Genomic DNA, 19406 nt, shown 5'->3' on the forward strand with positions numbered 1-19406 from the left:
TTGCCTGCTTAATCACTTGCTGTACCTGCATATTAACTTTGTGATTCATGTACCTGGACACCGATCCCTCTGTACCACTGAATTGTGAAATTTGTCTCCAGTTCAATAGTATACTGCTTTTCTACTTTTCTTGCCAATGGAAGCCAAATTGTTCATGTGTGTTTTGCTACTAAAATTAATGGGGTGAATCTTACACTCAGGACCACTGCCTCTCCTTGTTTATGTAAAATCCAGCGTGATGATGACTGGTTGCTAACTCGACATCTTCATGCCAGTCTCCAATAATATGGAAGTTGGGCAAGTACCAAAGTTGGCAGCCCGTCCGGCATTTAAAAAAAAACTAAATAAGGACCAATTCAGCTTGATTATAAGTCAATAGACTTGTACTGTATGTTTCCCATGCCATTTGTCAGTGGGTGCGTGAGAAAAACGTTCAGAGGGAGTCATGCCGGTCATGAGGAGGCATTGCAAAGGTGGATGAAAAGGCTGCAAGCAGGATTATGACTGAGTCAGGGAAGGGTACCTAGAGATAGGTGTAAAGTGAATTTTCTGCACCCCAGTACTGGACCCTGAGGTCGGTGTCCCAATGGGCATACTACATTCCAGAGGAGGCTCCTCCTAGAGTAAGGAGGAGAGGACAAATAGGAGAAGGAGGAGGGTTGTTGGCCAAGGACAGATATGCGACGTGGACAAAGAAAATGTGGAACCTGCTGCTGCGCATGAGCCTGCGGAGGGGAGACAGCAGCAGCTGGTACCTCAATGTAGATGTACCAAATGAGGCCCATCTGAAGGGCCCACATTGGCACAAACTCCCTTAAAAACATGAAGTCAATCCAAATCAAAACCAGCACATCACAATCACGAAACATGGATGCAGCCAGAACTGCAAGTGCAAAGAACAGTTATTTATTGACAAAATAAATCAAAACATTTCAGATCTAACAACACTAAGCAATCACCCTTGTGAACTCATGTATGAGAATGAGGTGTTCTCTTCAGCTTTTCTTCAGAGACAGGCTGTTGACCATCATGCTCCTTTTCCAGGGGTGAATTGGGAGGCATCCTCTGTTCGCCTGAGGTCATAAGGGCCCAATGTTGTGGGGGGTCTCCTGCACAGTGGTAGGAGGCTCATCTGTCGCCATGGAACTCTGAGGCATTTATGTCACTGACAGAGAGGTGGAGGAGGGACTGTTCCCATCAGAAACACCCTGAGTGATGCCCCACCATTGGCAGCAGCACCTGCACATCCACCACCATGAGGTCCATTTGGCCCTCCCTGATTTCCTGAGAGGAACCATAACACGGCTGTTACTCCAGGCATCTTGTTATCCTCTCACCCTGGTTCTGGGCACCAGAGCTCAGATACAAGGCGATGGAATGCATGTCAGAACACATACCCAGTGTCCCATCAGTGAGTGGCTGGGTTGGGTCCTCCATGACAGTTGCCAGTCTCTCGAAGGAGGAAGCCAAGTGTCCTGAAGAGTGAATGATCGCAACGCTCATGGTCTGGATGCTCTCCTCCACTGTCCATGTCAGTGCGTGCAACCTCTCTGGCATCTCTTCAACATCTTCACGTACCTCGCACTGCATGTCCAGCATTTGGCGCCTGACGACAACTCCAAAGGCTCGTCATCACCCTGGGGCTCAGAGCATCTAGGTCGTCTCCGGCACTCCTCTGACTGCTAGAAGCCTGCTCTAACTCAGTCTCCAACAGCTTGTCTTGCGACTGCGATATGGTTGCAACAGCACGTGGATCCATTAGAACTGCCTCGCACATACCCACTGAGGTGCCGAGGTGTGCGTACCTGCGTTGGTGCTGGATGTAGAGGAAGGAAGTGACACTGCAACCTTCGAGGCTTTCTCCTCATCCTCAGAGGTTAACATTGGTCCCTCAGGGATAGTGGCTGCAGCTGCTGATGTTTCACCTGTGGGGGAAACAAACAAGGGGTATGAAGGGCACCATCATTATTTGAGATGGCTGCAGAGAGACACAAAAACACACACCAGCACCACTGGGAGATGGTAGCCAGGGTTTAAACCTCAGCCCCTTCAACATTGAGGCACACATTTTTTCCTAAACTCTGCAAGCCTCCAAAGTCCAAAATCATCAATGTTACCCCCCTGCAACCTTCCCTCCTCCACTGCGACACCTCCCCCCCAAGCCACTCCCCCTCCACCCTCCCCCACCCAACCACCACACGCAACACCCCCCCGCCCCGCCACTCAACCACCATCCCCTTCAACACTATCTTTGCAGGAGAGGGCTACATGCCTTTGGAATCTCACCACTCCAGGACCGTCCTCCAACCTTGCCTCGCCCAACAGTGAGGCTCCACCATTTCGCTGCCAGCTCCAGAACTTCCTCCTCCAAAGAGGTGAAAATTGACAAGTTGGGTTGACCACCTCAGGCCCAGACCCTCTCTCGGGCATTATGTGCCCTTTTCTCCTGCAAATAAAAAGAGAACATAGTAATGAATCTGCTGTGGAAAAATCATGCTTTCATTTGTGTGTCCAACATGTCCTTTGCCGGACAACAATTCTCAATGATCCTTGCTAACTACACATGTTGTAGTTCATAAGCACCTTACAGCACCTTCCAATCCCATGACCTCTACCATCTAGAAGGACAAGGGCAGCAGATGCATGGGAACACCACCACCTGCAAGTTCCCCTCCAAGCCACTCACCACCCTGACTTGGAAATCTATCACTGTCGTTGGGTCAAAATCCTGGAACTCCCTTCCTAACAGCACTGGGTGTACCAATGCCACATGGACTGTAGCGGTTCAAGAAGGCAGCTCACCACCACCTTCTCAAGGGCAACTAGGGATAGGCAATAAATGCTGGCCCAGCCAGCGAAGCCCACATCCCATGAATGAAATTTTAAAAATAAGCAATGCCCAACCCCATCCTTGCGCCGAATCCCCCGGTGCCTTGCAGAGTTGCACGTCTACTTCACACTGCCTTGTGTACTTGGTCAAGACACACTTGACACAATCACACTCTCAGATCCTTCCATGGTGGTCCATTTGCAAAATGGCTACACACTCACTCTGGCAAAGGTATTGAGATTTTTACGGCACTGCAGCCTTGTCCTGTAGACAACCCCTGGCTGCTCACTGTCTCTGCAACATCCATCCAGGCTGCTTTGGTCTGACTAGGAGGTCTCCTCTTCCCACCAGTAGGCATGAGGACCTTCTACCAATCACTCACAGCCCTGAGGAGGACTCACAGGGAGTCATCATCAAACCGTGAGGCCGTCCTTGGTGTGAGCCCCTCAACAGCTGGTTCCTCTATTCTCTCCACCATACAGTGATCTTACAGCCTCTGTGAAGAGACAAAGAGTTTTAAAGGATAGAATTTAGTCTTTTCCCAAACATGTGTTATTCATAAGGGGAATGGGACAGGTGTGCTCAAAAGTTCTTTCCTCCCTGGCAAGGATCTGGAATGAGACACTGCTGACACATAGTCACCAAAATTTAAAAACAAGCTCTTACCTGCTGCTGCTCCAATAGTTTAATTGATTTACAAGTCTGCTTGGTCCAAACTTCAGCCTCTGCACCAATAATTTGCAGCTACCAATCCGTGTCAGGGTGTTTTTAAATGGGTGGCCTTGACCGACTTCCTGTTCGCGGCTTCACCCCCCCTCTTCCTGGACACCCCACCCTGGAACCCTGAGTGGGCACGCTTCCCACCCTTCCCTTACCTAGTTCGCTGGCTTCCTGCTGGACAGCCATTAATTGGCAGCAAATGCTTTATTTGGTGTCTTTAAAAGTTGGTGGCGGGAGTCAGCAAACCATGCACTTCCAGAGTGGATTACCACCTCCCATTTACAAATGTAAAATTCACCCCAATATGATATATATTTATTGTATTTTCCAAGGAAATATATTTCCTTATTTTTCTGGTTTAGCAGGTGTTGATTGATTCTCCATTACTGGTTATAGAGTACCCTCAAGTGTTATCATTTACCCAACAGGCGCATGGCAACACCCTTGGTACCAATGGAAAAGTTGTTTCCTGCATTTTAACAATGATCTAAATATATACTTATCTTTAGCAATTTTATCCCAACATATCCAGGTTTTCTCCTCCTGATATTCTCCCATTTTGATACTACAAGTAGAACTGAAAACTCTAAAAGAAACATGTCTTTTGAAATGGCCGTAGCAATGACTAGTGTTTCTTACATGAAGCCCACAGTGACATATAAAGAATTATAATGCAAGGCATCCATTTCCCTTGTGTAGAAGTGTTAGCCTGCAATTATTAGAAAATGGATTTGAAAACCTATGCAAATGCTTTTCATAGTTAATGTACTTTGAGTTGAAATGGTGATGGATGATATTAGTAATTAGTATGAAATTTCTCTGTCTCATTCAACAAAGACAAATAGGAGGAAAATCAAACAAATGCATTAACTACTAATGTTACATGGCAATCTAGTTGATTCTTTCACGTTATTTTATCCAATAAATTTCTCAATACTGTATTATTAGTGTTTATATTTTTGGATATATGCATCAAAACATATAGATTGCACTGAAAATAAATTATTTAATTTTATAACAATCCTTTCCAAATTGATTGGTGTTTCCTGCTTTCAATAAATTCATATTTTAAATATTCTATGTCTGCATACTTATCAATATTCTTTAGTTGTTTTTTTTAATATTGTTGCCTATTATATTTGTTTTGGACTTGGAAATACAAATATTATATAAAACATATGTGCAAATAGGAAGTGAGTCACAAGGACTTTGTGGGTTAGGCGGTTGGGGCTCATAGAGTATCTATGACCCAAAGACTGCAATTAAGGAATAGCATCAAACAAAAACTTTTGTTAAATTAAAGCTGGGCAACAGTATTTAGTGCTGTAATGAGTTGTTGAAAGGCAATTTGTATACCCCAGTGTATTAAGGCTTTTTCAATCAAGATTACAAATTGGGATTCTTACAGAAAATCAGTAACTCTATGAAATTCGAATATCCTTGCTGGAATTGAGACATTTAAGACTTTGTAATCCCCATTTTACACTTCAATATATTCTTTTTGGACTGATTCCTACCCGTGGATAATATTGTCCTGCAAAAAAATTGCATTATTTTCAATGTTTACTTTAAAAACTGGAAAATCTAATTTAAATGAAACCTGATCAATTACCTGACCACTTTCTGGCTTCTCACAATAGTGCTTCATAAACTAATATACCGATGTATCCCACAAAAACTTTCGGGGAAAAATTATCCCCCCATCAGGGGGATTCTGCGGGGGCGGGCGGGCCAATTAAGGCCCACCCATCGTGACGCGTGCCCGGAAGCACTGTGCACTCCATGTGCGGGCGGGGGGTATTCCCTGAGTGGTTCCCTGTGTTCTTTCACACATGCACGCGAAAGAGCGCAGAGATCTCCCTCAGGGAGATCTGTTTGACATATGTAAGTTTAAATAAAGGAAGGAAAAAACTTTTGAAACATGTCCCCTCATGTGACACTGTCACTCATGGGACATGTCAAAGAATTAATGTAAAAATTTTTATTACATTTTGAAACGCTTCATGAAACCTCATCCCACCCGTGGATGAAGTTTCATGAAAAATGCAATGGCCACCTGGGCTCTTCGCCTGCCCCACCAACCTTAAGGTTGGACGGGAAGCTCATTTAATTGAGTTAATGACTATTTAAATGGCCTTAATAGGCCTTTGACAGATTGACAGGCTGGGCTTGTTTCCAATGGAGTTTAGAAGAGTGAGGGGTGACTTGATTGAAGTATATAAGATTCTGAATGGCCTTGACAAGGTGGGTGTGAAAAGGATGTTTCCTCTTGTGGGTGAGTCCAGAACTGGAGGCACTGCTTTTAAAATTAGGTGTTGCCCTTTTAGGACAGAGATGAGGAGAAATTTTATTTCTCAGAGGGTTGTGCAACTTTGGAACTCTCTGCCTCAGAAGGCGGTGGAAGCGGGGTCATTGAATATTTTTAAGCCTGGGGTAGATAGATTCTTGTTAGGCAAGGGAATATAAGGTTATCGGGGTAGTTGGGAAAGTGGAATTTGAAACACAAACAGATCAGCCATGATCTTGTTGAATGGGGGAGCAGGCTTGAGGGGCTGAATTGCCAACTTCTGCTCCTATTTCGTATGTTCATATGGTCGTAAATATTTGACCTATTTGTAGACCTTCATTCATCTGCTATTTAACAGAGGACTAACCCAATCATTTGAATGAGTTAACACCCTAGATAAAATAATAGTTAGAAATGTTGTAGGAGCCTATAAGTATTCATCAGCTAAAACAGACAACAGTAATTTCAAGCTTCTTGTGTAATGTAAATTGAAAATATTGCATTATTTGAATCTCATGCCCAGGCTACCTACAGTGAATTTACATGGCAGAATCATTGGTCCTCAAATCTGCTCGGGATCTCACTAAATTCACTACAGAAACTGAATGTGAAAATGTAAAGGTGATAATGTTTGCATCATGGAACCAATTTTACCTTGTCTAAGTAGTTGTAGGTTTCTCACTTCCTCTCGTACCTGCAGCTGAAGAACCTGCTGAAGTACCTCTTGCCTTTGACCTTCTTGCAATATTCCCATGCGTTCCAGCTTTTCACCATTTAGCCTAAGTAGTGCCCGACCTGAGAAGAGGGTCAATTTTTAAAAATCTGGAATTTGTACATTTTACACAATACATATACATAACATTTTCCCTTTATTATTACATCCAATTTTTACTGTCAGCAGGAAATAAAGCAAATGAGGTAGATAAAGTGGAAAATATTATGTTTTTACTGAATTAAGTTTTATTTGCTTCTATTAAGTACAGCAGGAACCATGGGAAATCTGGAAAAACTCACTAGTACAAAACTGCCCAACAAGAAAATACTATATTTGTAAATATAAATGAAATAATTACTCAATAAGTGCATAAAACCATCAAGACGTCATGAATAATAGCTCTGACATGAGCAACTGTTCTGTTGTGTTTCATTAGTTACTTATTCACTCAGACATACTGTCCTTGCCTTGCGGCATTTTAATCTAGTAAAGAAGACAGGAATCAATTCAATTCAATTTCCTTCAGAATGACAGGACATGTCCTTGCAGTGACTTATACCGATATCTATACACTCCTGTCAATACAAACTTGCTATTAATGATCACCAGAATCAAAATGAAACCATTGTAGGATGCAAAGCTGTTCACATATTTGATTTGTTGTTCAATCTCTCATTACTCTATGCCGCAGGAGAAGTATATCTCAAATAACATTTCAATTTCTCTTCAAATATCCTAACCTGCATGTGAAATTAAATAAAATATTAGGACCTGTTGAAAATGCTGGAAATACTCAGCACGTCTAGGAGTATCTGTAGAGAGAGAAACAGAGTTAACGTTTCAAGCCAATGACCTTTCATCAGCATTTTCTATTCTTATTTCTGATTTTCTGCTTCCAAAGTATTTCACTTTTGTATTCATATCTGCTGAACTTCAGAGGCATTATTTCCAATACTTTGTAACAATTATTTAGGAAGAGGCATATTTGGAAGGCAGTTAAAGCAAAGTGAAATAGTAACTCAGGCTAGTTGTGGTTAAAAAAACATCCAGATAAAGGGTGGCCAAGAGTCAACTCTCTTGGCTGAGCTTTTCAAGAAATTTCAGTGTGTTAAGTAGAGCAGCAGAAGATCAATATTAGAGGAAATGTTGGGTTGGTATGACGGCTGCCTACTATTTCCGTTAGATTACTTCTTAGCTGACCTAACAGTGCTATAAGCAGGATTGTGTTGCAGCAAGGTTCAAAAGTGAAAAAGTATCCTTTTATCTGGAACTACTTCTCAGATTCAGCAAAGCAAAGTCATTCAAAATATATTTTGTAAAGAGGCAAGAAAAGTTTCAATTACACAAAACCTGTCCTATAATGGAGAAGGTATAAAAGGTCATATGCATATTACCATAAGAAACTTTGTATCACAAATTTGAGTCAGCCAGCTTCAGTAGCATCAGTCGCTCTTTTTCTGAGTGCTGTACTTTTATGGAAATTGACTCCACTTGTATGACAGTATAACCAGGCATTGTAACAATAGTACCTGCCTGGTGAACTGAGTGAGATATTCATGTTTCTTGCATGCATGTTTCTTCAGTCTCTCTGAAGGCTGATGAGCAACCAATTGGTGAGACAAAGCTAGATGTGAATTGAAAAGCTGCTTTATTTCGCAGTAAGGTGAGCATACAGAATAGCAGTAATAATTATGTTTTCTTAATTCAATCAATACAATTTATCTTCAGAACAACAAACATAGTATGCTTTTTCATATCAATGAATCATCATACTTGACATAAACAATGTAACCTCTAACTGTCTTCCAGCATTTCTGACTTCTCAGTCATCCACCTACTAAATTCCTAATCTCTGTCGTGTTGCTGTGGTGAGGCAGTGGCATATTAAGGGAGGGACAGACACAAAGAAAATAAAGGCTCGCATTTGTATAGCACCTTTCACAATCTCAGATCGTCTTAAAGCACTTCACTGCCAATGAAGTACTTGTGAAGTGTAGTCACTGTTGTGATATGATGTGCATACATACCTTTAAGGGAGCATATCTTAACTTGCCATCGTACACTACCACATTGACACAGGATATGATGTAGTAGTCCCATGACTTGCAATCAGTCTGCAAGCAGCAGGGTAGAGATTAGACTTACCATACTTAGCCTCCCAGTAGAAATTATCTATATATAGTCTTATTTTTAAATAAATAACATACATTATTGTTTCATCAATCCTTGTGTATGATTGGTGCGTTTCCTTCAAAGAGAAAAAGAACATAACATGGTGACAAGGTGGCAGCATGTTTTTTGAAGACTTGACTAAAAAATATACAAGCCTCAACCCTTCATGAACAACAAAAGAAAAGAGCTGGTGTGAAAGCGAAACAACTATCAAGACTCACTGTGTGTAAGGATTGTGCAGTTCTGTAGGGATTCCGCACATGGTACCTCTGTTCTGGGATTGCACCCCCCCCCCCCACCCCCCTCACCTCCAGCCTGCAGACATAGGATGCCAGTAAGATTTTTCAGATTTGGGAGAGCTTAAATATTAAAAGTCTATCGTTTGTGAAACTTAAGCAGGAACAGAAATTAAATAACAGAGCCTGGAGATTCTCACTGTAAGCAGAACTCACTGCCAGGAAAGAGTCTATCATTGTGACTTTTCGGGAAGTTAAAGTACTGCAGACCGAGCTAAGATGTAGAATCAATCCGGTAACAGTTTCTAGCAGCCAAGAAGAAGCCTGTAAATTTTTGTTTCACTGTTCGCCTTCAGCTGTGAAGTCTGCAGCCATTTTCCCACCTAAATCACTGCTTTGTTGGTGCAACTTAGTATTAAACCCAGGAAAAATCAGAAAGAACTTAACAGCACCACCATTGCAGTCAAGCAGCAACTTATGACCAGCTAAGGCAGTGGCCACTAAAGATACTACAACTTAGAGCTAAATTGACTCCAAAAGAGATGGAAGAAACTTGCATAGCTGGCAAAAGCTCCAAATAGCACTAAAAATCCTGCAAAAAAGCTAAAAGATGACCACAAAATGTTCAACACTCAATTGGAAGGCAACAGATCTTCTATCTGAATTTACTTTGTTCCAACAACATGTCATGTTGTGTTTTCTGGAGCTCAATATTTTTCAGCCAGATAAACAAACCATTAAAATTAAAGTTGCCATAGACAATGAAGGCCTCCACAGACTGAACATATTAGGCCTGTCCAAAGGCCTTCCCAAAAATCCAGATAAAATATGGTCAACACTCACGGATCAATTAAAAGTGAAGCTTAACTTCAGAATATACCATCTGGAATTCATGCCTTTTTGGCAAGAACTAATAGAGACCAGCAATCAATTCATAAGTGGATGCAGAGACAAGGGGCATGATTGCATCTTTATGACATTTGAGCTAGCTGACAGAATAATCAAGCTTATGATAAGATCTACCCTAATGGAAGTGTACAATAAAGACCTCTTAGACCTACCTAAAGGTTACACAATGGAAGCATTACTACAAGCTGGGTGCAAGTATGGAGCCAAACTACTGAGTAGACAGAGTATACAGGCTTTGTGTAATTTGTCCACCGTTGGCACGATAGCTAATACAGCCAAATCTAGTAAACAATGTGGGTGGTGTGGTCTCATAAATGGACCCAGAAATTGCCCAGCTTTTAATCCTGTATGCAAGGCATATGGCACCAGTGAACACAAGAGGTACGAGTGCAGAAAGCAAAGGCCAAACAAGTGGTTTGATGTCATGAGCAGCCACAAACAGAGGCCAGACAGGTACAGCATTCCAACCAACCAAGAGCACGTACCAAACATTGTCAAGACAAGATGCATGTAATGTCTAGCCAAGCTATATGGTCAGATGATGAAGTTGACCAGACCATCGACACACAAAGTGAGCCGACATTCAGCATGGTGAACATCAAAGAATGTATTGGCACAGTGGTACCAACAGAAGCCTTTGCCAACAGCCACATTAAATGCACATAGATGAAGGATCAGCATGATCTATATGCAAAAATGGATACTGGTGCAGGTGCAAACATTCTTATACTTTCTATGTTAATATGTATGTACCCACAGAACTGGCAAACAATGATTCAACCAAGCACTACCGAACTCACTGCATACAACAGCCCGAAAATTCCATCCCAGGGATCCATTACACTCAAATGCCTCTATAAAAACTCACCCTGGTCACCCAAGATATTTTATGTCGTGGACACTGCGTGCCCAGTGATCATAGGCCCACCTGCATGCAAGGGCCTGTCCTTGGTCACCATCCATGGTATCATCAAGACCACGGTGAGGACTACAGACCACAAGGAGCACCATTGGAAACCCTGTGCTTACAATGGGAGAAGATCACCTAACTCTGCAACGTATACCAGCAGCTGACAGACTATGCAGCATAGTTGGAACTGAATATGTGTACACATTCCAAATTTCATACAGTGGAATCAACGTGGAATTACTATTCAGCAGGACAAAACTCCCCAGTCATCACTCATGAATACTCTCAGGAGAATGTGTTGCATTACTCGAAAAACAGGGAAAGGTGCCCATGACCAGCATGTGGGTAATCAACTATCCAATCTGAACATCAGGGAGAAATTTTAGAAATGTCATGGGACTACTACATCACATTGTGTGTCAATGTGGCAGTGATTGACAGCAGTTTAAGATACTCCCCTTAAAGGTATACGTACATCCTATATGTGCATATCACAACATCCTTTTTTTTCCCTAAACTAAAGGTTTACCTTTAACTAATCAAATTATTTACACGACAGCAAAACAAAATAACTTCGCATCTGAATGTACTTTAACACAGAGCAATAAATGTATATGTCTCTGAAATGTATCGGTGATTTCCTTATCCATCCCGCTTTGCTCATGGTGAACTTTGATGGGGATTACTGTACATTTTCAGAATGCTGGTTAGCATTGCTTTGTTTGTGTTGCATCTTAGACCATGTTCTAGTCGCAACAGAATTACTCAAGTGTTTCTGGTTGTGGTATTGTCCTGATTTGATATCTATTTCATCGCACTGTCATGCTGTTTGGTGTTCATACTTGACATGACCTGGGTTCTGGACATATGCTAGCAATTTCTGCTGGATTCCAGGTGCCATCAGTTGGACGTTGTACTCAAACTTTCATTGATGTTCAGGTTGGGTTGTTCATTATCCATATGTTGGTTATGGGCATCTTTCATCTTCCCCTATTTTTTGAGAAACACATCATGTACTCCTGAGAGTATTGGTAAGTGATGATTAGGGAGGTTTGTCCACACTTGCCTGCTGAATAATAATTCTGCGCTGGTTCCACAGTATGAAGTTTTCAAATTCAGAATGGGTATACATATTCGGTTCTAACCATGCTGCATAGTCTGTCGGCTGCTGGTATACATTGCAGAGTTAGGTGATCTTCTCCCATTGTAAGCACAGGGCTTCCAATGGTGCTCCTTGTGGTCTGTGGTCCTCACATGGTTTTGACGATTCCATAGATGGTGACCAAGGACAGGCCTTTGCACACTGGTAGACCTACAATCACTATCCATGACATAAAATACCTGGGATGACCAAGGTGAGTTTTTGTAGTGACATTTGAGTGTTAAGGATTCCAGGGATGGCATCTTCGAGCTGTTGTACACAGTGAGTTTGGCAGTGGTTGGTTGAATCATTAGTTGCCAGTTCTGTGAGTACATACATTTCAGTGTAGAAAGTGAAAGGATGTTTGTACCTGCAGCGGTATCCAGTTTTGCATATCGATTATGCTAACTCCCCATCGGTGGGCATATAATCTGGATGGTGCCAAAGGATTCTGTTGGTGCCACTATGCCAATACATTCTTTGATGTGCACCATGCTGAATGTTGGTTGGCTTTAATGTGTCAATGGTCTCGTCATCCTCATCATCTGGCCATTTAGCTTGGCAAGACATTTTGTGCATATTGTTCTGATGATGTTTGCTACGCACTCTTGGTTGGCTGGAACACTGTACCTGTCTGGCCTCTGTTTGTGGCTGCTCATGACATTGAACCACTTGTTTTGGTCTTTCTTTTCTGTCCTGTCATAGTCAGTCTGCAAGCAGCAGGGTAGAGATTAGATGTACCATTCTTAGTCTCCCAGTGAATATTATCTGCATATTGTCATACCTTCAAATAAAGAACCCACATTATTGTTTCACTAACCCTTGTGTATGATTGGTACGTTTACTTTGAAGGGAAGACTGTTGTAATGTAGGAAATGGAGGCAGCCAGCCAACTTACCCTCAGCTAGCTCCCAGAAAGAGCACCATGAACAGATAATCTGTTTGTAGTGATCTTGAATGAGGGATAAACATTGGCCAGGATCCCATTGATTGGCTCTTCTTCCATGCCAATTCCATCAAAACCAGAAAATGGGTTGCTGTGGCTAAATGCCCTAAATAGGCTACCTCTCTGTTTTAGCCATGGCTCAGTTGTAGCACTCTAGTCTTTGAATCATAAGGTTGTGAGTTCAAGTTCTATCTTAGAGACCTGAGCACAAAAATCTAAGCAGACACTCCAGGGTGGTACTGAGAGAGTGATGCACTGTTGAAATTGCTACCTTTTGTATGAGATGTTAACCGGAGGTCCTGACAGGACAATATCTCATAGAGAATATCTGACCCTAGTCTCAGCCAAACAAGACGCCATCTAAATGCAATCTTAGATCCAAATAGTTTCTAATCCAATTTTAAGATATAACCAATCTGAAGGTAAAAGTTGACAGAAGCTAGAGATGTTGTATTGTACATTCTTACAATGAGTACTGCTTAATTAAAGCAAAACTGAATATAAGGATGAACACATGAACTTACTAGAAAGAGGTACAGAGGTTGTATTTATACTGAAACTTTGGAGTTGGTGTAAGGTGGGGGGTTTCCCCTTAGCAGTTAAAGTATAACTCTGGAATCAGGGCCCTACACAAATTTGGGGCTGAGTTGTGTGAGACAACATGTAGTATACTTAACTCCAGTGTGATGTCAGACCTGGTGTAAAAAGTGCCCAAGAGGAAAGGGGCCCCTTGGAACCCCTCAGAAATTTTGTATAACAATCCAGAGTTTATTTAAACATTTAGAAAGTTTGGAAAATACTGCCTAGACTCTCAAAATATTTGAAGTTTTACTAAGAGGAGAATTCTGCATGTGCACATCAATCACATATCCACAAAACAATCTTCTGAGCAGAATTGCATCTGAAGCCAGTCAAGAACCAGCCTACAGCACAAATGCACCCTTAGAGAGCTATGTAGCCTGATACTGGATTTCTGCTGCTATGCCACTAATTTGACATATAAAGGACTTGTTATACTCAAAAGGATAATAATCACCTATCAGATGACAATAAAATGGACTGAGTAAGGATTTCCTGAATGGGATGTTATCTCTTGGGAGAGAAACAAGTGATATATTATGTATGTATTGACTTCAACAACCTATAGAATCTTGTCCTTAGCATCATTTTTAACAAGAAATTTGAAAAAAAATTAATATTGTAACAAGTGTTTTATAATTCATGGATATCATTTAGTAATTTGAAAAAGCCCAGACAATATGTTTTTTTCATCTGCAATGCTAAAAGAAAATACTTTCTGTGAAATATATTTTATTCTTATTAACATTTTTCTGATTGAAGTTCAGTGAGCACTGGAACATGTGGATGTAATGAAGTATTCAAAATATAACCAGCATATAATATATAGATCCGTACAAATTTTAACATACAAAAGATCATTTAAATTTATATGTGGAATGGCAGGAGATTCAGGTCATGAACAATGAAGGAAAATCCCCCAAACTTCAGTGTGGGGTGGTACTGAGCCTTATAGATCATGCAAGTCCCAGAATCTATCCATGGTCTGTGCTGAAATAGCTGGAATGCTGATAGGATGCTATCGTTAACATTACCATTCAGAGGCTAGTGAGAAGAAATTTTCAACAAATACAAATGAGGAAAGTCATATGGCCATCTAGCTCATCTATATTTACAGGTCAAATCAATTTAACTCAATGTGGAATTACTAATCAATGTTTCTGACACACGCGACAGGAGTGAATGTTGACAGTTCAAATATTGAGATAGTACTGAAGACTTGTGCTCCAGAACTTGCCACGCCCCTGGTCAAGCTGTTCCAGTACAGCTACAACACTACCCAGCAATATGGAAAATTGCCCAGGTATGTCCTGTACACAAAGAGCAGGGCAAATCCAACCTGGCCAATTACCACCCCATCAGTTTAGTCTTGATCATCAGTAAAGTGATGGAAGGGGTCATTGACAGTGCTATCAAGCAGCACTTGCTTAGCAATAGCAGGCTCACTGATGCTCAGTTTGGGTTCCACCAGGGCCACTGACCTCCTGACCTCATTACAGCCTTGGTTCGAAACATGGATGTTGTGGGGTGGCCGAGTTGTCCTATTAATGATAGAGTTGATCCGCAGGCACTACTTAGGTGGAAACATTTATGTTTATTTACAATATACTCAGCAGCAACTACACGTGTGCTTTCAACTCTAACTCCATCTCTGCACTGCCGTTTAGGTAGCCCGTGCTACTCTCCTATTGGTTACTACAGATCATATGATCTCTCCTAACCAGTATTATTCTTAAAGGTACATTACACACACTAAATAGAACTAGAATTACTTCAACGGATGAAAGAGATGAGGTGAAGGTGACTGCCCTTGACATCAAGGCTGCATTTGACCGAGTGTGGCATCAAGGAGCCCTAGCAAACTGGAATCAATGGGAATCAGGTGGGAACACTCTCTGCTGGTCGGAGTCATACCTAGCAGAAAGGAAGATGGTTGTGGTTGTTGGAGGTAGGTCGTCTCAGCTCCAGGACATCATTGCAGGAGTTCCTCAGGGTAGTCTCCTGGGCCCAACCATCTTCAACAGCTTCATCAATGACTTTTCTTTCATCATGAGGTCAGAAATGGGATGTTCACTGATGATTGCACAATGTTCAGCACCATTCATGACTCCTCAGACACTGAAGCAGTCCATGTCCAAATGCAGCACAATCTGGACAACATCCAGGCTTGAGCTGACAAGTAGCAAGTAACATTCGTGCCAGACAAGGGCCAGGCTAAGACCATCCCCAACAAGAGAGAATCTAACCATTGCCCCTTGACATTCAATGGTATTACCATCGCTGAATTCACCACTATCAACATCCTGGGAGTTACCATTGACCAGAAACTGAACTGGACTAGCCATATAAATACTGTGGCTACAAGAGCAGGTCAGAGGCTAGGAATCCTGTGATGAGTAACTCACTTCCTGACTCCCCAAAGCCTGTCCACAATCTACAAGGCACAAGTCAGGAGTGTAATGGATGAGTGCAACTCCAACAACACTCAAGAAGCTTGACACCATCCAGGACAAAACAGCCTGCTTGATTGGCACCACATCCACAAAGGTTCACTCCCTCCACCACTGATGCACAATAGCAGCAGTGTGTACCATCTACAAGATGCACTGCAGGAATTCACTCATAATCTCACAGAAATTCTCCTTAGACAACACCTTGCAAACCCACGACCACTACCTTCTAGAAAGACAAGGGCAGCAGATATATGGGAACACCACTAACTGGAAGTTCCCCTCCAACCCACTCACCATCTTGACTTGGAAATATATCGCCGTTCCTCCACTGTCACTGGGTCAAAATCCTGGAACTCCCTCACTAACAGCACTGTGGGTGTACCTACATAGGGACTGCAGTGGTTCAAGAAGGCAGCTCACCACCACCTTCTCAAGGGCAATTAGGGATGGGCAATAAATGCTGGCCCAGCCAGGGACGCCCACATCCCGTTAATGAATAAAAGAATAAACATGCCCTAATTTGAACTTGAATTCATAACATTCACTCCTTGAATTCAAAACAGGTGAGCTCTGAGCTAGCAAAAATATTTTTAAAAATCTATCCAGAATATCTTGTTGCACACAGAGGACCCACTGAGGAGAGTTTTGGATACAGTATGATCACTAAAGCATTGGTTTATAATTTTATGTTTTGAATAAATTACAATTCTCAAATCTGCGTTAAGCAACGTGGGTCAATGATAAACTAGCAGGAAATTAACCCTTTCCACACTAAATAACCTACTTGTCACTTAAAAGTTTGTTTCAAATTGCATTAACAACAGTAGTTCCCCACCGTTTCTGCGTATGTGATCACTTGGAAATATTAGCGCTCTTAGGGTGGCCTGACACATTCCCAGCATCCTCTCTGGCTATTACGAATAAACAGTATCAGCTGTCCCTGTCATTGGGGGATTTTTATTATAAAGGTTAGTGTAAAAGGTTAGAAAGATCACAAACATAAATTAGAAGATATGGATGACCATTCTGCCCATTTAGTACATCAAATCTAACCTCCTCTTGGATGATGAGAGAACTTTAGCATATTACTATAAAGTTTTAGGAATTATTGACCATTTTTCCACTGAAAGGATTTGGAGATGATGATGTATTTTAAACCAAAATGGGCTCACGCAGATATAAAATTCTCTTCAGAGCTCCATGCTGCCACTGCTGAGCCAAAGAGATATTTAACTGTTCATGAGCCAGAAATTGGAGCTGTGCAGTAAAACTAAACAAACTACTTTGTGGAAGTATTAATGCTCACGGTCCATTTTGATCTGAGGTATTAAGACTCAGACTCTTGTCAGGATGGCTTTATTCATTTTGAGAATAATAGAAGATGGTTCCTTGCCACCTCAAAGAGGGAGACGGAAATGAGAGATAGCCGGTCTTATCAACAGGCCTGAGGGTAAGTTCTGAAGGAGAAGTAGTCAGGGTTGGAGAAAAGCCCATGCACTTCCTGTGAGCACAGTAAGAAAAAGGGCAAAATGAAATGTATAGACATCGATCAATTGAGCTAGGTGTAGAGACGGAGACCAGTCTAGCAAGTGAAAGCTCACTCATTGTAAACTTCTTCAGTCAGAGCCAAAAGGCTGATGAGGAAAGAAAAAACAAATTTTGCCACTAACATGGAGTAATGTGGTGCGGTTTATTATATTTCTCAGGTATTCAGGGGAAAGTGAAGTTAATGAAGGAAGTGAAATTCAAGTACAGCTGTTAATTTGTATATTCATTTGCTTCCTATAAAATTAAGCAGTTTAATAATTTGGATCTGGCCTCATTTCACTGAAGTGCTTTCAGCCTATCTATTGAAAGATTGGAAAGTTGACTTCAATGGAAACAAAATTTAGGAGAGGTGTAGAATGGGTGACCAATCCAATATCGTCCCTTTATTATCAAAAGTCAAAATTACTCCTCCCTCCAACTGTGGGATTGTTTGAAAGTTGCAATATCCAGTTCACAAAGGAGAACTGTTGTTCTGCCCCAGGATATATCACCACATGATTAGATATCAGGTGTTGGGGCACATTCCTGAATACCAGATGAATGGACCATTTATTGGATTGACCAGCACTGTTAAACCCAAGGCAATATCTAGGCAGAACAAATTTGTAGCAACTACCCTTCCAGTTTTAAATTAGTGCGTGAAGACATTCTTCATGACATAATTTCTGAATTTGACTTTTGTTGTTCCTTAATCAGTATCCACATGTTGACATCCGGCCTCATGGTCTGAAACCGGTAGATTTGTCAAATATGCAGAAAACCTCAACCTTCTCTTTAGCCATAAAAGTATCATCAAATATAAAATAATTTTCTTAACAATACCATCATGCTGCTACTACATATCCTTCCACACAATGCCAGGAGCAGTAGTTTCAGCCCCTTAAAGATTATAACTTACGTGGGACAAAAAGAATGTGGAAAGCAAAGATAGAACTTGGAGACACAGAGCAGAGGCAGGAGAAAAAGCTGGAGCTTGGGGGTAGATGTGTCCATGCTGTAATGGACTCAGAACTAGTAAAGATGCTAACTAAAGTGCACAATGAGATTAAACAAAGTCAGTAAGGAAAAGTTCTGATGAAAGGCCATCAATCTGAACTGTTAACTTTATTTCTCTCACTATAGATGCTACCTGACCTGCTGAATATTTCCATCATTTTCAGCTTTTATTAAGGAAAAGTAATGCATGGGTAACAATTCAATGTTAATTTTAGAACTTAATTTTTTTTCCTCTTTGCTGCTCAGCATCATGCTACACTCTGGTTATACTACAGTTATAGTTTAATTGGCAATCTTAGGTGAGTAGCAACAATATGCATACACAGAATGCACTAGCAGATCGTTGCTGCCTGGCTGAATCTGACTCTTGTGACTGGAAGGGAAGGATTCAGTCATATTTATTGCAACTGAAGGAATGTGTCTCCAGGCATAAGAATGAAGAACAGTTCACACCTCAGCTGCGTACATCATGTGAATCCCTTAAGTGTTTAAGTAGAATACTTGACATTTAAAGCCTAACCTGAGGCGTATTTATAATTCGCTTGGATAATACCCAAAAAATGCTTAGTTGCATGGACTAGAAAGATGAATATGATTAGAATGGTTTTAAATAAAAGGTGTAAAAATTAAATTTTTATGTATTTAACAGTGAATTAGTAACAGGTCAATAATTCACTTACTTGGCTAAAAACAAAGAACTTTTACATCTATACCAGAATTGAAATTGAGAACTATTTGGTGAACATCACAGCATAGGTGATTATGATAATATATATTTCATAAGATTAATTATCTGAATGGAGAGAGATTGCAGATCTCTGAGATGCAGAAGGTTCTGGGTGTCCTAGCCCATGAATTGCAAAAGGCTAGTATGTAGGTCTCCTTATTTAAGGAAGGATGTAAATGCGTTGGAAGCAGTTCAGGGAAGGTTTACTAGACTATACCTGGAATGGGCGGGTTGTCT

General features: G+C 41.3%; 1 protein-coding gene across 1 annotated transcript in view; it reads right to left on the bottom strand.

The window, feature by feature from the left end:
• Positions 1-19406, bottom strand: part of LOC144689173 (sterile alpha motif domain-containing protein 10-like) — a 119114-nt gene that overhangs the window by 19757 nt on the left and 79951 nt on the right. The window contains exon 4 of the mRNA XM_078556295.1: positions 6492-6632. Coding sequence (XP_078412421.1) covers positions 6492-6632 — 141 coding nt within the window. The remainder of the gene's footprint in view (positions 1-6491; positions 6633-19406) is intronic.

Source organism: Cetorhinus maximus, chromosome 13 (assembly GCF_964194155.1).
Source record: "Cetorhinus maximus chromosome 13, sCetMax3.hap1.1, whole genome shotgun sequence".
Classification (NCBI taxonomy): domain Eukaryota; kingdom Metazoa; phylum Chordata; class Chondrichthyes; order Lamniformes; family Cetorhinidae; genus Cetorhinus; species Cetorhinus maximus.